Genomic DNA, 16,588 nt, shown 5'->3' on the forward strand with positions numbered 1-16,588 from the left:
ATAGTATATAGATCCAGATCTATAGAACTGCATGTGAATATTACTGTCATTGAGAAATCATTATTTACGATCTCGAACTTAAATATCTGAGTCCTGAGATGTATATTTCTGTGATATATAGATATATAGATATATAGATATACTTAATAAGTTATACAAGCATTTCACTGTTTCCACGTTGTAGGGTCTCAAGGCCAGCTCCTAAATAATTTTCTATGTGAGGTCTTGTATTTATTTATTTTTTCTCTCGTTGTCCGTACAGCAGCAACTTAGGAATTGTTTTTATATGATTAACTAAGTTAAGAGACAGTGTGTATCAATATAAAATGGTTTCAACTGAATCAATCAATGGAAAAACGAAAAAGATACATAATGAAAGAGTTGAAGGCTTTGAACATAATGATAAAAACTCCGATGACAAAAAAAGGAAAAAGGAACTCCATCGTTAAACCTTGTCCCGGATCCGTGAGATCTCATCAATTTAACAACTATTAGCTGGTCACAATTATTGCTTAAATTATGAATTTTTGTGGGTAGATTGATAGTATCACATGACTCATATGATCGATCATATCACATGACAATGTGTCAACAACGAATCTTTGCTCACTCCTCATACTTTAACATCGCTCACGTGCTGTTTTTGCGCACACGACATAATTTAATGTGTTAATGAGGACAAGTTCGTTATAGATTGGTCCAATTTTATCATACTTTATGAAACCCGATATTAGTTTACTCTATTCATACCAACTGTAGACCATAATGCACATACGACAATCGATGTCCAGCTATTATATTCGACCGGAAAAGTATTATTGAAGCTCGTCAAAATCATGATCTATACAATTTGTTAAACTATATATTTAGTAGACAGATATGAAAGATGAAATCTTCAAATGTCTTTTTCACTCTGTGAACACAAAATGCGATGTAAAAAACCATATTTAGATTCCAAATGTCTTTCTTCGCATTACTGATGTAAAAAATCATATTTAGATTCCAAATGGGAAAATGTCACTAGCCAGAATTGTTCAAGATCTGGGAACTGTGTAGCAACCCTCCATTCGATAAAGAGAGTCTTGGTTTCATAATTTTATCAAACCAGGCGACCAAAAAGAGACAGTTTTTTTTTTCCTGCCCGACTCTTGGATCCATGAACTCTCTGCAAAACTTTGTTACTTATTTATTAAACCAATAATGATTTCATCTCGTGATTTTCTCTATTGTCAGATTCAATTATTTAGCGGATTGATAGGCCCAGCGCGGCCTGTATCTGTTATTGGGCCTAAAGAATCATAACTTCTATCCATGAAATTTATAAGGGAAGAAGTTTAGTTAGATGCTGTAATAAGAATTGGTTTGTTTAACAAATCACGCTCGTTAGTAATCAGGAATTGCTGTGTGATTGGTTGTTTTAGATGTTTGTATGGTTACGTGTCATTATTTGATAGTTTTGTCTAATTTTGCATTAGTAGATAAGCTTACTTTCAAAAATTAAAGCTACCACAATCTCTTGATCATAATTACATGATCGCTAAGAAAAGAAATCCATCTAAGATTCAGAAACAGCTGACCAAAAAAACATCAGAAAATATCTAAGGACTGACTTTCTCAAGGAACTGTCCAATAAAATAAATCCAAACACAGCTAGTCTTGTCAAGTAAGTCAAGCCTTACTTACTGGGCCTAAAAGTTTAGCAATGGACAATTACGATAAAACGATAACGACAAGTTAGAAAGAAAAAAGAAAAACGGAGAGGCGTCCGATCTTATAAGAGAGAAACGGCGCACAACAAATCTGATAATCTAGCAAACCTTGCCGTTTGTCTTGTCACCATCCCTGAGTCTCAACATCTCTCTGTACTCATTCAGCTCCCTTTGGTACCTCTCCTTATCCTTTAACCCAATGTTCTGATAAACCTACAATCAAAATAACAAAAAAACTCGGTTAACAACAAATCTAATTTTCAACCCTAAACCGGTCACGGTTATTACAATAATTTGTTACCGTTCGTTCCTCGGTAGAGAGATTGCTCCACGATTCGCCAATAATCTTTGTGAACTCTCTCTCCTTGTTTGGATAAAGAGACTTGAGCTTGCAATGTTTCTCAGCAAAGAAGAAATTGTAACCGCTCCGGTTTGGTTTTGGGTAATTCGGGTCTTCTCTGCGTCTGCTTCTTCGTCTTTTGCCTAAACGACGTCGTCCTCTACTCCCGGAACCAGCATAAGGCGCAACGGCACCGTTTAGAACAGCGGTTGGTGGTGACGATGATGGGCCAGGCTGGGCCGGGTGGTAAAGCACCCCGTTAAGAATCTCTGAGCCCAATTTTACTTTGACAAGATAACCACAGTCGAATTTGCCTTCTATTGTACCAATGGCTGTGAAACTCGATGAACCTGTGCCATGTACTCGATAAGCAAACTTAAAAAAAAAAATACTTAAATACATAACATTATCTTATGTGAACAAAAAAATCTTATAGCTTCTTCCAACAAAATCCAAATGAATATGCATCAATCATAATGACAGTGGGACCGTTATGATTCTAGACTATATTTTGAAAAGTATATTTGAGATAAACATAAAGAAGCTAACTTGGACAATCATCATGCGATATTAAAATCTGCCCCTAAATATAAGTTACACACATATCTAATCATTATTTAATATCCTTATTTCATTCTAGTCCTTATGAAAACAATGAAATAAAACGTAGATAAATACGGTACGATACGAACCTTGAGAAGGAGGAGGAAGAGAATTATGATATCTTATACTCGGAGGAGTATACTCGACTAGAGCCAGTTCTTTGTTCGTTGAAGGATCCTTGGCATGAAATGTAGCTGCAAAATTTGATATTCATTTTTCTGTGTGTTAGACATAAATAAATAACGTCGAGTTCCAAGATCATAATTACAAGAACCATATATATAGATAAAAACTGATGAGTAAAATTCGGGTAAAAACAATCGTGGATTACCAAGTTTGTAACTAATAGTACTCGTAAGAATGTGTCCCACGATCGAACCCATAAACTTAACATTTTGGAATTTTCATTTGTAATATAACTAACTTATATGAATTTCAAGTCAAAATGGTAATCAAAGACGATATGAGCAAGTATTTTATGATTCATTGGTTAGCATTAATCAAAAGGATTGAATTAAAAGAAGTCTCAAGTAAGAAATAAACAAACCTGTGGGATGAAGAAGAGGACCACGAGCATTGAAGAGATGAACTTGTTCGTAATGGAAGAGAAGATTAAGGTAATGTTTCCTTAAGACAAACGAAGCACTTGTTGTGGTCGCAGAGAATCTAAACACTCCTCCAACTTCCCTCCATTTTTTCTCTGCTACTACCTTTAAATTTACATGCATTTTGTTCCGCAAAAAACATAAAACATATAAAATATATAAAGCCATAAAAGTTTTTTTTTTTTGGGTTAAAGAAAACCAAAAAAAAAAGTGTTTGACCTTTTCGTAACCTCCCCTCCTCGTGACTTCCACATACAAAACATGCAAATCCAGTTCTTTTCCACCAATCACAGGAATCCTTTGTAATTTATATTCAATAAATAAAGAGAAATTAAATGACGAAATACGTATGAGAAGAATGAAGTAAGAAGAACAAAAGAGGGAGAATAATATAGTTACATGAATTTAGTGGACATAACGGAGTGAAACCGCCTGAGAGTATCCCAGAAGCGAGAAGAATCTTTAACAACGACTTCATGTGAATCCAATGGTTCTGGATACTCTTTTATCTTCGTCGGTGAAGTCGCCGTCGTTTCTACCGTCGCCTGAGACGGTGTCGATTCGTTCTCTTCCGATGACATCGCTTAAGAGAGGGTGCGTGAGACTGTTTATTTACTTCTCTTTTTATTTTTAATGGTGGAGGAGTGGTTTGTGTTTTTGTTTTTGTTTTTGTCTGGTCTCTCTTTTTTGGGTTTTGGTTTAAGGAAAGAAGAGAAAAGATAACGATTCAAGATAAGATTTGTGATTTTAATCAGAAAGAAATAGGAAATCTAAATTTTTATTTTGCTAAGGATTTGAAAGTAACGGACGTGAGTGAGGATTTGTCATTTTCTTTCTTTTTTTTTGTGTGTGTGTTTTTAATATATACCACAAGCAAAATTAAACATTTGTATACTTTTGTAGTTGTGTGTATATATTTTTGTTTTCAGAAAATTATTTTGTTTTTATTTTCGAGGCGTTTTTGAATGATGTTGCTTAGTAATTTGTCTGATGCTACTAATTACTTTTTTTGACAGGTTATTAATACTGATATTATTGCACCCCCACCTACTTTATAGATTTTTTTGAATTAAGCTTACGAGCAGTCGAAATTTATAGTCACATCTGTATCTTTCCAACGTTATCAATAATAAAGTTCAAAAACTTTGAAATTTCTTTAGTCTAATTTTATATGAAAACATCGATTATATCTAAAGACGACTCTCTTGCTTCTTCAACCCTAAAATATATGGAAAAAAAATCAAGAATGTGAGTAAAAGTTAAGAATTTGGAACACGAGGTATACACTAATGATACTTGAAAACAAAAGCAGCGTTTTAGGTGAGGAATTTAAAAGAGACTCAGAGTAACGATCTTGAATATCAAATGTTTGGCATTTAAAAACCTTTGAAAAAATGTGTCACTGTTGAGTATTTGACATGCATTGGTAAGCTAAAGTTAAAGTAGTACTTATTATTAGTGCAGACGAAGATAGGAGTCACACCCTAAAACTCATCGGGTCAATCGATGGTCTGACATTTTATTTACCCTAAATAACAATTTAAAAAAAAATCAATTTAAAGATTATAAAAAATAAAATAAAAAGTAGTAAAAGTTATGCTTCGGAGAGGTTGACGTGGGATTAGGGGATTTTATGGTTCTGCTCATATGTAACGTCACGTCTCTCTGCCTGTAGATTCGGTTCCACGTTTCTTCCTTATAATCATTTTTACTTCATTATTATTATTCGATTAACATTGTTCTAATTAGATTCTTCTTCTTTTCTTCCATAAAGTAAAATCCTCTTAGATGACGACGACATTTTGGAGAGTGACTTTTAACTCTTTGGTGTTTAAAACATAACAAGGTTTTTTACAAATCAATTATTTGGTTTCACCATATAACACACAAAAAAAAAATCATTAATTTAAAAGTTACAAGAATCGTTAATCAACAACATTGTTGAAGAGCATAAACGATGTCAAATCTTCAAACTAAGCTTTCATCATAAGAGACTTCCTCGTGGTGGGTTTCATCAACCTTTTTATGGACAAGAACTTGGTCCGTGTTATGTCCATGGCTGCCAAAATTTAGGTCAGGATAGTTTCTATGGTTCAAAGAATGCAACCAAAGAGCCATATTTCCATATTTTCGCTCTGTAGCGCCGATATGAGAATATATATGCTTTAATTTGAATGCTTCAGCTTCTTCTTTGAATGCTTCCATTGACACTTCCTCGTGACTGTCTTCAAAATTTTTGTTATAAGACGTGAAGAAGCATTCATCAAGGTAGAGTCCAGCTTCAGGGGCCATTGGTACAGTTATATCCACATCCCTGTTACGAACAATTTCAAACTGAGCATCAAAACAACCATAACTATAGACACGGGCAAGCTTTAAAAAGAAAAGAAGAAGGAAGCTTACTTGCTGAAAGCAGTCTGGACAAGTGATTCAGAAGCACAATTCCTCATGATTGCAACAGCAAGACCCATCATCTTTCGAATCTGATGAAGCATGAAGCTTTTGCCCAAGACTTTACACTTGATAAATTCAATCCCATCAAGATTAATGACAGTATTAGCAGTAAAGGAGATGATGTGACGATACGCAGCCGGATCATCTGCTTTCATTCTTGTAGTAAAGTTATGAAAATTATATGATCCAACATAACAACTCAGTATTCTATTGAACCTTTCCTTCTCCTTTTCCCCGTAACAAAACTTGCTCTTTGCCTCAGTGATTTTGATATTCTCTGATGAACTTGTATTCAGTTTACAACTGTCTTCTTGTATCCTAGCTACTTGAACATCAACTGAGCTTAAGCTAGCTAAATCAGAACTCAAAGCTTCGATCTTGACGTCAGTTCTTAATGCACTAGACTTGTTCGACAAAATGTCTGACTGAACAGTCAATGATTTTGTAACAAAGTTTGTTCCTTTCCCATTGCCCACAATATCTGGAACCTTACGACCTCTCTCTGAGCACGCAATACACTTAACATAAACCTCTCCGGAACCTAAACTAGCCATTACCGCTTCTCTATCACGATGCGAGATTGGATCAAGAGCAAACACAGGAAGCAGATACACATACCTTCTTCGATCGCAAAACTTCTTGGAACTAAACGACGGCGTAACATGCTTATAACCAAAGATCCTAATCTGATTAGGGAGATTCGAATTGAGACGATCCACGAATCCAGGCGGATCAACGCTGAAGCGACCTGAAACTACTTGTCCCACAGCACTCACTCCTTTATCGGTTCGTGCAGATCGTGCGAAATCGTATAGTTTAGGCTTGCCTCTAATGGACTCAGGTACAGCTCCGGCGTGGAACAGAGCTTCTTCGAGCTCGCCTTCAATGGTCTTCGCGCCGGGATTCTTTTGCATCCCTTGGTACCCTACACCGCAAAACGCAAAGACTATAGCAACTTTTTGAGGCTCCTTGCCGCCGCCTCCGCCGCGGTACAAGTCTGTTTCGTCTTCTGTCAACATTTTGGAGCTTTTTCTGATCTAAATCTCGATCAGAAACCTCGTACCGGGGAAAAAAAATTCTCGGTTCTCAGACTCCTGCGTCTCCATTATTGTTGACGAGAGTTCGATGAACTCTATTTTTCCAGCTTTCCTCTGCAACTACGTTAATGGCTAAAGTCAAAACCCTAGAAGACGACTGAGGTAAAAAAACTACGCCGTTTGGATATCAGATTGCTCTTTTAACTGGGCCTTTAGTTATCTTTTACATATGGGCTTTATCTTAAGCCCAAATACTTTCTGCATATTTTATATCTCAAGTCAAATTTGAAAAAGTTTTTTAAGTTATTTCTTTATAACAGTCAACGCGTCTAGAATAGTACTCCAGAGAAAAATAAAAACGCAAACTTTGGCTATGATGAAGCTTCTTCGTTTATCGACCGAGTCCAGATTCGAAGAAAGGGAAAAAAAAAAAGAAGCTTTCTTTCTCTGTTGAGATTCTCCGCTCAAGTTGTTTACAGCTTAGTACTTTTTTCGAAGAAGGTATTGTATTCTATAATTGGCTCATCTATGAAACCGTAGAATCGAATCGTCACTTTTGGTTTTGCGGCCATACTCCAATTCGCTCTGTGTTTTGTTTTTATACCTCTGACACCTTTTTAATAAAGTTAAACTGTGTGCGGCCGATAATTGTTTCGAAATTTTTTTGATTCTGATTCGTTTTTGGGACATGGGTCACATAAAACTAAAGTCAAATCAGTTCACGTTCCCTCTTTCGGCTCTATATATACAGGTTTGTTTTTGCAAAGAGACTTTATAGAACGTCTGACGAAGAAGCAGCAGTAGCTTCGTTTCTTCCTTGAGTTTTGGTCGATCTAATTAAATTATCTCGACATGGGCTACTATAACAATGTATGTGCCTTTTGTTTTCTTTGTTTTTTTCTTTTTTTGCTCTACCATTTATGTTCAAATTGTTGTCCAATCTTTCTTTTGTTTCTAAAGCATGATACTTTTGCAGGTCTTTGATGAATGCAACGACCATACTGATATAGGTAAATTACAAAGGATTTTAATTTCAGGATTCAGCCTTATGCTCATGAGTTTTCACTTTTCAGGTTCTTAGTTTTAAAGCTGTAGTTAGTTATTAAAATTCTATTGCTTTTTTTCTCTATATCAGGTCGAGTTCTACGCGATGGAAGGGAAGTCATTCTCCAGGTTAGCTCATCTTTAATATTATAGTCTCACACTTATATAACTGTACAATCTTGGTTTGGCCTTAGTTTTATAGACCATACGAGAAAATTTTAAATTCTAATTTAGGCTTATAACTGGGAATCTCACAAACATGATTGGTGGAGAAACTTGGACGGGAAAGTTCCTGACATCGCAAAATCTGGCTTTACTTCTGCATGGTTGCCACCACCATCTCAGTCTCTTGCACCAGAAGGTTAAGAGTCAATTGATTTCCATGAGCTTTTGTATATTTGAAATGAAATCAAATAACTATTACTAACTGCAGAAATGGTTATTGTAATTCCAGGTTATCTTCCACAGGACCTTTACTCATTAAACTCAGCATATGGCTCTGAGCATCTCTTGAAATCCTTACTTCGTAAGATGAAACAGTACAAAGTTAGAGCTATGGCTGATATAGTTATCAATCATCGTATTGGGACAACTAGAGGACATGGTGGAATGTATAACCGTTATGATGGATCTTCATTACCCTGGGATGAACACGCCGTGACTTCTTGTACCGGAGGACTGGTGAGTGATGATTATAATAAGTACATGTTTGAACAGGATATCATTATGTTCTGAAAGCTAAATTAAAGTTTTCCACTAAAACAGGGTAACCGAAGCACCGGGGCAAATTTCAATGGTGTTCCAAATGTTGATCACACTCAGCATTTTGTCAGGAAAGATATAATTGGGTGGCTTCGTTGGCTACGCAACACTGTCGGGTTTCAAGATTTCCGTTTTGACTTTGCTAGGGGGTAAGTTTTCTCTTCGCTTATAATTCATTTGTTTGTTTGTTTGTTTGTTTGTTTGTGGAGTCCTTTATTTTGAATGTAATTGATGCAGTTACTCAGCAAACTATGTGAAGGAATACATTGGAGCAGCGAAACCGTTATTCTCGGTTGGAGAATGTTGGGATTCTTGCAAATACAATGGTCACGGTCTAGACTATAATCAAGGTTTCACAATGTCTCTTTATCTTATACCTTGTGAGGTGACTCTAGTTCTATAATTCTAGTGTTATGAAACTATAACACTTGTTTTTCACAGATAGCCATAGACAGCGTATAATCAATTGGATCGATTCCACGGGACAGATTTCTGCTGCATTTGACTTCACAACTAAAGGAATTCTTCAGGTACGTAGACTCTCTTCTAGACCAATATCTGTGTTTTAGTTATTTTAGTTAATTGATAGTTATGTCACCTTCTTTGTAATTCATTGATATTTTTGGCTTACATAATGTCGCCATTGTATTGAAACTCAAATGGATCATGTTACTATAGGAAGCCGTAAAGGGTCAGTATTGGCGTTTATGTGATGCTCAAGGGAAGCCACCGGGTGTAGTGGGATGGTGGCCTTCAAGAGCTGTTACATTCCTTGATAACCATGACACTGGCTCTACTCAGGTTACCTTAACTATCTCTTCTGTTGATCATTTGCTTTTTTAGCCTTCACATGTTTGCTAACCTTTTTTTTTGTGGCTGCACTTTTTGTTGGTTTCATAGGCTCATTGGCCGTTCCCTTCACACCACATTATGGAGGTAAATAAGCTCTCGAAACAAAATAATATCCATTTCCTTACAGTTTAAGTCTCTCCCTAATCAATGAAGTTCGGTTTTGTGTTTTTGCAGGGTTATGCATATATACTTACTCATCCCGGCATCCCCTCTGTGTTCTACGATCACTTTTACAACTGGGGAAGCTCTATCCATGATCAGATTGTCAAACTGGTATTATTTTGTTCATTTATATATATATATATATATATATATATATATATATATATATCCAGCATTTTATTGGATCTATGGTCCTACGTTTTGGATCTTTTCTAAAACAGGTCCTCTGTTTTTCTTTTCTCCTTTTTATTCATTGGCAGATTGACATTAGGAGGCGACATGATATCCACAGTAGGTCAACGGTCCGCATTTTAAAAGCTGAATCTAACTTATACGCAGCCATTGTTGGTGAGAAACTGTGTATGAAGCTCGGAGACGGCTCTTGGTGCCCTTCTGAAAGAGACTGGACTCTAGCAACAAGTGGCCATCGCTATGCCGTCTGGCTCAAGTAATCTTGCTGTTCTTTCTAGACCAAACCTTCGTATCGATGTCAAAGGTTCTGGTCTTCAGAGTCCAGTAATATATGTAATTCATTTTCTGTGCCGGGTTTTACAATAATGTCAAGCACTTACGTCTTCATGACGTAAGATTCTATAAGCTATATTCCTATGCAAGTGTTAAATTTGCATTTTGTGTGAATTTTTTAGTTAACGTGTTATATACAAAACTGTATTGCGTGGTGAGAAAGAGTAATGGAGACTATAGTAGAAACTAGAAAGGGTACTTTTTGACTTGTGCTGTGTTTCAAAAAGTTAATGTATTAGATTGCAAGATAAAACCATATTAGATTTTTAAAAATAATTTGTAGGGTACAAAGCAGATGATAATGGACATTAGCTAGGGTTTGTTGATAAGATAAATTGATACTTGCTATTAAAAAAAAAAAAACTCATTTATTTTAAGCATGTTCTAGAAAACTCAAGTTTAGCTATTCCTTGGTCAAAAGAGTAAAAAACATGGGTGTGTATATTACATTACTATTGGTGGCCACTAGACTAGGACTTGACGAGCAGAGAGATCTTATAAAGTAGATGATGTGTGTTTGTGTATATTATATATATGGTCATAAGACTTCATCATTTTTGTTTTGAATTTTTAACAACAAAACCCCAATACCTTTTTTTTACTAACACTGTCTTTTCCATCTAATTTTCTTATATATTTTGACTAAGGGCTGATGTTTAAATCCAAGTAGTATATATTTTTTTTGGGAACTGCATAAAAAGAACAAAATCGAATCAATCATGAACACCTTCTGGCTTCACGTGAACATGCTGTGCTAAAAAGATCTTTCTGTTCATAGAAGGTCTCCTAGATCTTTCAAGTTATTAAATTGTTTTCTTCTGAATTTTTTAATGGTCATGGATTATAAAGCTACTAGATGCGTTGCTACTGGTACATATCATGTTGTGCTTTCAAGTTTCAAAACACACCCACGGAGAATATAAGTACAGAACTAAAGACCGTAATAGACTACAGACCGTATAACATAATAGTCCAAGTATAAAGAAAACTATGAAAATATATAAAACCTATTAACCGGAAGTTAGAGAAAATTAATAATGATTTTATAAGAAATTATTCAATTTAATCCGGAGGAAATGATGGTGATGATGAGCATGAGAGATAGAAATGTCCCGCATGCATATTGCATAAGAAAAAAGTGAAAAAAAGGGATTTATCAAAAAAAAAAAAAACTTGGCTAAACTGTGAGTAAATTCCTGTCTATTCTAAACCTTTTATTACAATTTACCAGTGTTAAAGTGCGACTTAGCTACTAATTACACATTTTCCAATTTCATGTCTCACTCTTGTTTAAAAAATTATCCAAATCTAAAAAATAAAAGCGTATAATTATAGTAACTTTTTGTTGATTCTTGACCAAAAAAAGAAAAACAGGTTGAATATATCACATTGCTTTTTATTTCAACAGTAGTACATTGCATTTTCTGGTCTTATCATATATTCCAAAAATCAAATCTTGCAAAAATTTCAACAGTTATAGTCAAAAGAATTTTGGCTTCTAACGGTTTTCTAAAAATATGTATATATCTTTTCTTTTTGTATCTCAAAATATTACAAGTTTTTTTTAAAAAAAAAAGAATATATATAATACTTTCGAATGAGTCACAAATAAGTTGTAAATGATGGGGTTTTAAATGTACCCAACCCGCTTTCTAAATGATAGTTTGAAAAAAAACAAATATGCATGCTATAAAAAAATTATCTACAATATAAATAAACATCTATTATTAAGAACAACGAATCCTAATATATTTACTTCAAATTACACATTGTCAAGTTGCTTTTATTTCAAAATAAAATCTCTCGTATCTTAAAAACAATTATGGCCATCACTGATATCATGTATATATAATGGTGGAATGGTGTTTTTACACAAACAAAATCATAGTATTAAAAAGCTTTGACTTTACAATCACAAGCAAAGAATTCTAATGCTAAAGTCACAATCTAGATATGTTGTATACTTGTATAACACTATATTGCAAGTCAAGCCCAGGATTTGTAGGGCGTTAGAGTCGTCTTCATTAATGCATTCGGTTCGTCTTTTATGGACCTATGGGTGTGAAACTGTGAATCTAATGGTAAATTTTCCATAACAAATATAAACACATTGACAAAAATAGAGTTCTAATCAAAATTGTAGCTATAAATGTAAAACCACGACGAATATGAACAATAGCCAAAAACAAAAGTTACTCCGGGGAGACCTATAGAGTTCTAATCAAAATTGTAGCTATAAATGTAACTTTTCCACTACTGATACGACGCTAACAAAGCTAATAGTGTATGTATATCGACGGTTGCTCCTCTTTCTGTATAAAAGTCACTACTCGCAATTATAGTTTACCAACTATCCCTGCATTTTTTTTTTTTAAAACTTTTGTTGCCTTTTTTGAAACCTCTTCATAGTTTAATTAGAGAAAATACATTTGAAAGTACATAAATTAGTTTTTGTTAGATAATAGTAATATAAAATTGGTATTTATATTAACGGAATACGATATCAGTTTAGGCAATCATGCGGTGGGGTAAAAAGCATTTGTCCATGCATCGAGCTTTGCGTTAAACGAATTATATATGTATATAAACATGCTGCAACACTATTTATCTAAGATCCATATATATATATGTTAAACAAAATGAATCCATGTCACAACAAACAAATTAAAACCCATAAGTGTTTTTCCTTTTAAAATAAAATAATTAACTTTGACAGAAGAAAAACATAAGAATCTTTCAACCTAAAAGAAAATAAAATGTCCGGAAGATAGAATGCATAATAAAAAAAAGCCTTTCTAAAAGGGAACCAAAAGTGTTGACCTTTTTTACAGTCAAGTTCTCATTTTTTCATGTCTTAAATCTTAAAACATATAAAAAGGGAAGGTAACATTTAAAAAAACATTAAAATAAACTTATGTGTATTATCATATATATATATTGACGGCATTACAATATACCGACCGCCAAATTATATAATCCGAAATTTATTCATATACATATATTTGTCTGTGTGACGGTATGTATACAGTATACGTCTTCTCTTATTATAAACTTTTAGAAAACATATCAAGACATGTGTATAAATCGATAGCATGGACATGGTGATATTCGAGAAAGTATAATTTGAAGCCATTTCTTACCTAAATGATTCAATCATACCACTGACAATTTCACTATGCGACAAAACCATCGTTTTTTAGTTCATCTCATAGTCAATAACAATAAATTGGAATTAGACTAAAAATATCAAGTTAGATGAAAAAATCGTTTATGTCTTTTCTCTGTTGTCAATAAATACGAAACTAAACCAAACAGAAACAGTAAATACGAAACCTATTTTGTCAGTCAAACCGGTAGTTCCGGCAAATCTTCTTGACTTCTTAAACAAAACTGTGTAACAATACTCCATTTGTTTTTCAATTTCTGGCATAATATTTGTTTCGAAAATATAATATTTTTAATTTGGAAGCAATATTGTAACTCGTTTACTCTTATAATGGAAACAACATTAAGTCAAAATTATTATCATTTTTACCTTTACAAAGCCAACAAAATTAAGATTTTTTTTTGGTGAAATGTGGAGAATTCAATGGAGAGAAAGTTAGATGGGGGTGGTAGATTTTGAGGCAATAAATAGTGGGAAGAATTATGAGTTGTTGCAATTAATGCACGCAAGGCATGCATATTTGTTTTCTCGTCAACACTACCGAATGAATAATACTAACTCCTTTTTTTTGTTGGAGTTTGTTCCCGTTTATGAGAAAATAATACTACTACAAAAAGAAAATAACAAAACAACAATTCCCCGAAAAACAAAGAACAAATTGTCACAAAGGAATAAATGAGACTTTGCAGGTTGTGGGAGTGATGAGTGCGACATCTCAGTCGACAGAAGGGAAAATATGATTTTGTTATATAGTATTAATAAAATGATGTCATTCCAATTGTTTTTTTCTTTTTTTTGGTGTTTAAACTTTAAAGTAAGATAACCAAAAAAAAAAAAGAGAGATTGACCTTCTTCTTGAATATTCGTCAATTTATTTTAGTGATGGTTAATTTAGCTAGGTCAAAAGTTTGAAATAATCTTTAATGGTGTTATACTACATCCATGAGCCTAGGATTCTGCAATCCACTCCATGGTGGAGTTTTAAATGGACCCATCAATTGGAAGTTGCTTCACACGAACGGAAGTCAGATATTGTTAATTTTACATGACTCTCAATAATAATATACTACATTTTAAAACAAATATATATTTTTTACATATTTTTTAATTTCCATATTACGTACATGTGTTAAAGATATATTATATATATACTAAAAAAATTAATTCACAAGCAAATAGAAATCGCTTTCTCTCCAATAGAACAACTTTTATTATAGAACATGTGATCAAATAAATGATTGTTATGGGTGAGTTAAGAGTTAGCAAATGTGGATTCTGATTAACAAAATCCGTGTCGTGGCATAATAAAAAGTACAGAAATATTTTGTTAATCACTACTAGTTAAAAGTCTTTGTTTGATTCGAGTTCATTCGACTATCTACATATAAATTCTAAAGTAAAGTCTATTTCAAATTTTAATTCTTTTTGGTTTTCTATAATTTTGAGCAAATTTTCATAGTGTTACTAAACCATAGTCAATTAAAAATGGTGCCGTTTCAATGTTGTGGTCCGGAAAAAAAGTTGAATAAAGGAAAAATGAACGGTAGGTCGTAGGCGTAAAAGAGAACCCCGTTGAATTTGACATTTTGCTTTCCTAATAAAATCCCTAGAAATTTATTGGGTTTTTTTGGCTTATACTATCATTTGGTCCTCTTTGGAAAAGAAGAAAACTTATTGAGAGAGAGAGAGGAAAGAGCTTGTTGTTATTTACTTTCTTTTCCCGAGAAAAACTTTTGAGTTTCTTCTACTTTCATTTTGTTTCTTCCAAATTAATCTCTTTCTTCACTGTTCTTTTTTGTTGTTGTTTCTGTTCATAGTTGTTAGATCTTATGTCTTTTCAAGTCCGAATCTTAAAAACTTGATAGTATATCTCTTTTCATTTGATTAAACCCATCCACACAAATTCCAGCTCTCGAGACTATACATTATTGTTCGATCTTCTCCGTAGCTTTGTGACAACAGAATCTAGCTAGGGTTTCGTTTTTTTTTTTTTAATTTTCTTTTATTCTTTGTTTTTAAGTCTTTGGTTCATAATTTTTCTGCTACAAAACAACAACTGTACATCACCATCATTAAGAGAAACCCATCTGCCTCTTTCTCAATCTCATAAATATTCTCACCGTTCGCTTCTCTCTCATCTAAATGTTCTCTCTCTCTCTCTCTCTCTTTTTTTCCTCCTCAAGAAAAAAACCCTTTTCCATTTTACATTTGACAGAAAGGAAATGAGTGATTTTTTTTGGATCTTTAACCTTTTTGGTCATGCAGGTTTTGACAAAAGAGTCTCTTACAGAGATCTTTGGCATTCTGTCCACCTCCTCTCTCTATCCTGTATATGTGTGTATTAAGGGTATACGTAATTTCGTTGTGTTTTGTGAAGGGGAGGTGGGCATACTGCCAATAGAGATCTGTTAGGGTTTCTTTGTAAAACCCCTCATGATGTATTCAAGATCACCCGATGAATATTAAGGTTTGAAGAATAGTAGGTATTATCTCGAATCTACTAACTTTTTTTATTTATTCATATGTGATCATTTACTTGTTCTCACTTGGCAGTTCTATCTCTTTTGACTTGATCTATCTCCCAAAGTTTAATGCTTTCTTTTGTTGAGACTCTGATATGATTGACCCCAGCACATTCGCATTTGATTGTAAAACACTTAAAACGTTTGATCTTAAGAACTCTTCATCTTTTCTAATTTGCAACGGCGTTGACAAATGTGAGGTTTAGGAATAGTGGTGGCGTTTGAGACGTTTACATCATCTAGGAAAGGTAAACTATTCATAAAGTAAGAGGACCCATGACTCCCAATAAAGGTACAGGTAGATTGAAATCACAGGAGAATATGGTAATGAAAAGGAGAATTTACTCTTCCTTTTTATGTTCTTGAAGTGAAGCCCACACAATGTTATGATGATGTCTTCTTTTCCTTAAGTTGGAATCTATATCTATAGTATGTGGTTATTTTGTTTATAAGTACAAATTGCATGTTTCTATCTTCTGATGTTATATATACATGTGTTCAGTCTGACAATATGGTATACGAAAAATCAAGTTCAACCTTCAAGTTGGAATGTAAATGCATTTATATATGATCAGGTTTCTATATATATGATCTAATTAAGCTGGGGACTTCTTTATGTCAGTTTTTGATTAGATGGTACAAAGAAAAAAAGCTTTTGTATATATATATATATATATATATATCTTACACTAGATTAACCAAGAAACTAACTGTTGTTTTCTATGGCGGATAAATGAAACCAGTATCAAGTTCAATCTGATAAAATGTTCCTGGTTACATCAATTTTTGTGTGAGTTTACGATTATT

At 33.7% G+C, this 16,588-nt stretch overlaps 3 protein-coding genes and 1 long non-coding RNA gene across 5 annotated transcripts; 2 read left to right on the forward strand and 2 right to left on the reverse strand.

Moving 5' to 3' along the window:
- Window positions 1–1,610: 1,610 nt before the first annotated feature.
- On the reverse strand, window positions 1,611–4,172 carry LOC104702365 (high mobility group B protein 9). The gene is made up of 6 exons (XM_010418219.3): window positions 3,657–4,172; window positions 3,477–3,555; window positions 3,200–3,362; window positions 2,742–2,846; window positions 2,011–2,399; window positions 1,611–1,922 (listed from the first exon to the last, which is right to left on the reverse strand). Exons 1-6 carry the CDS (start codon window positions 3,836–3,838, stop codon window positions 1,809–1,811), a joined length of 1,032 nt encoding a protein of 343 aa, XP_010416521.1. The 5' UTR covers window positions 3,839–4,172; the 3' UTR covers window positions 1,611–1,808.
- An 885-nt stretch (window positions 4,173–5,057) lies between these two features.
- Window positions 5,058–6,862, reverse strand: LOC104702367 (uncharacterized). Its single transcript, XM_010418220.3, has 2 exons — window positions 5,661–6,862; window positions 5,058–5,571 (listed from the first exon to the last, which is right to left on the reverse strand). The coding sequence occupies exons 1-2, from the start codon at window positions 6,728–6,730 to the stop codon at window positions 5,226–5,228; spliced, it is 1,416 nt and encodes a 471-aa protein (XP_010416522.1). The 5' UTR covers window positions 6,731–6,862; the 3' UTR covers window positions 5,058–5,225.
- Window positions 6,863–7,048: 186 nt separating this feature from the next.
- Window positions 7,049–10,255, forward strand: LOC104702368 (putative alpha-amylase 2). The gene is made up of 13 exons (XM_010418222.3): window positions 7,049–7,249; window positions 7,500–7,618; window positions 7,725–7,758; window positions 7,884–7,921; window positions 8,027–8,153; window positions 8,247–8,473; window positions 8,558–8,703; window positions 8,792–8,904; window positions 8,996–9,084; window positions 9,233–9,355; window positions 9,455–9,490; window positions 9,581–9,679; window positions 9,829–10,255. Exons 2-13 carry the CDS (start codon window positions 7,601–7,603, stop codon window positions 10,018–10,020), a joined length of 1,242 nt encoding a protein of 413 aa, XP_010416524.1. The 5' UTR covers window positions 7,049–7,249; window positions 7,500–7,600; the 3' UTR covers window positions 10,021–10,255.
- A 4,638-nt stretch (window positions 10,256–14,893) lies between these two features.
- Window positions 14,894–16,389, forward strand: LOC104702369 (uncharacterized). 2 transcript variants are annotated; one of them, XR_753985.2, is made up of 2 exons: window positions 14,894–15,742; window positions 15,988–16,389. It is a non-coding gene; the product is annotated as an uncharacterized LOC104702369 (long non-coding RNA). The 2 variants fall into 2 exon arrangements; XR_753984.2 differs by having other exon boundaries at window positions 14,933–15,742; window positions 15,982–16,389.
- The last annotated feature ends 199 nt before the right edge of the window (window positions 16,390–16,588 follow it).

The sequence above is a fragment of the Camelina sativa genome, chromosome 7 (assembly GCF_030686135.1).
Source record: "Camelina sativa cultivar CO46 ecotype springtype chromosome 7, ASM3068613v1".
In the NCBI taxonomy this organism is placed as follows: domain Eukaryota; kingdom Viridiplantae; phylum Streptophyta; class Magnoliopsida; order Brassicales; family Brassicaceae; genus Camelina; species Camelina sativa.

What these genes read in the sequence shown, in the direction of transcription:
- LOC104702368 (XM_010418222.3), top strand. An exon ending in TCAGTCTCTTGCACCAGAAG is followed by an intron (nt 8,154 to 8,246) that starts GTTAAGAGTCAA and finishes TTGTAATTCCAG; the next exon opens with GTTATCTTCCACAGGACCTT. An exon ending in CTTCACACCACATTATGGAG is followed by an intron (nt 9,491 to 9,580) that starts GTAAATAAGCTC and finishes GTGTTTTTGCAG; the next exon opens with GGTTATGCATATATACTTAC.
- LOC104702367 (XM_010418220.3), bottom strand. Translation starts at nt 6,730, where the DNA reads ATGTTGACAGAAGACGAAACAGACTTGTACCGCGGCGGAGGCGGCGGC. An exon ending in GTCCAGACTGCTTTCAGCAA is followed by an intron (nt 5,572 to 5,660) that starts GTAAGCTTCCTT and finishes TGTTCGTAACAG; the next exon opens with GGATGTGGATATAACTGTAC.
- LOC104702365 (XM_010418219.3), bottom strand. Translation starts at nt 3,838, where the DNA reads ATGTCATCGGAAGAGAACGAATCGACACCGTCTCAGGCGACGGTAGAA. An exon ending in GGAGGGGAGGTTACGAAAAG is followed by an intron (nt 3,363 to 3,476) that starts GTCAAACACTTT and finishes GTAAATTTAAAG; the next exon opens with GTAGTAGCAGAGAAAAAATG. An exon ending in TCTCTACCGAGGAACGAACG is followed by an intron (nt 1,923 to 2,010) that starts GTAACAAATTAT and finishes TTTTGATTGTAG; the next exon opens with GTTTATCAGAACATTGGGTT.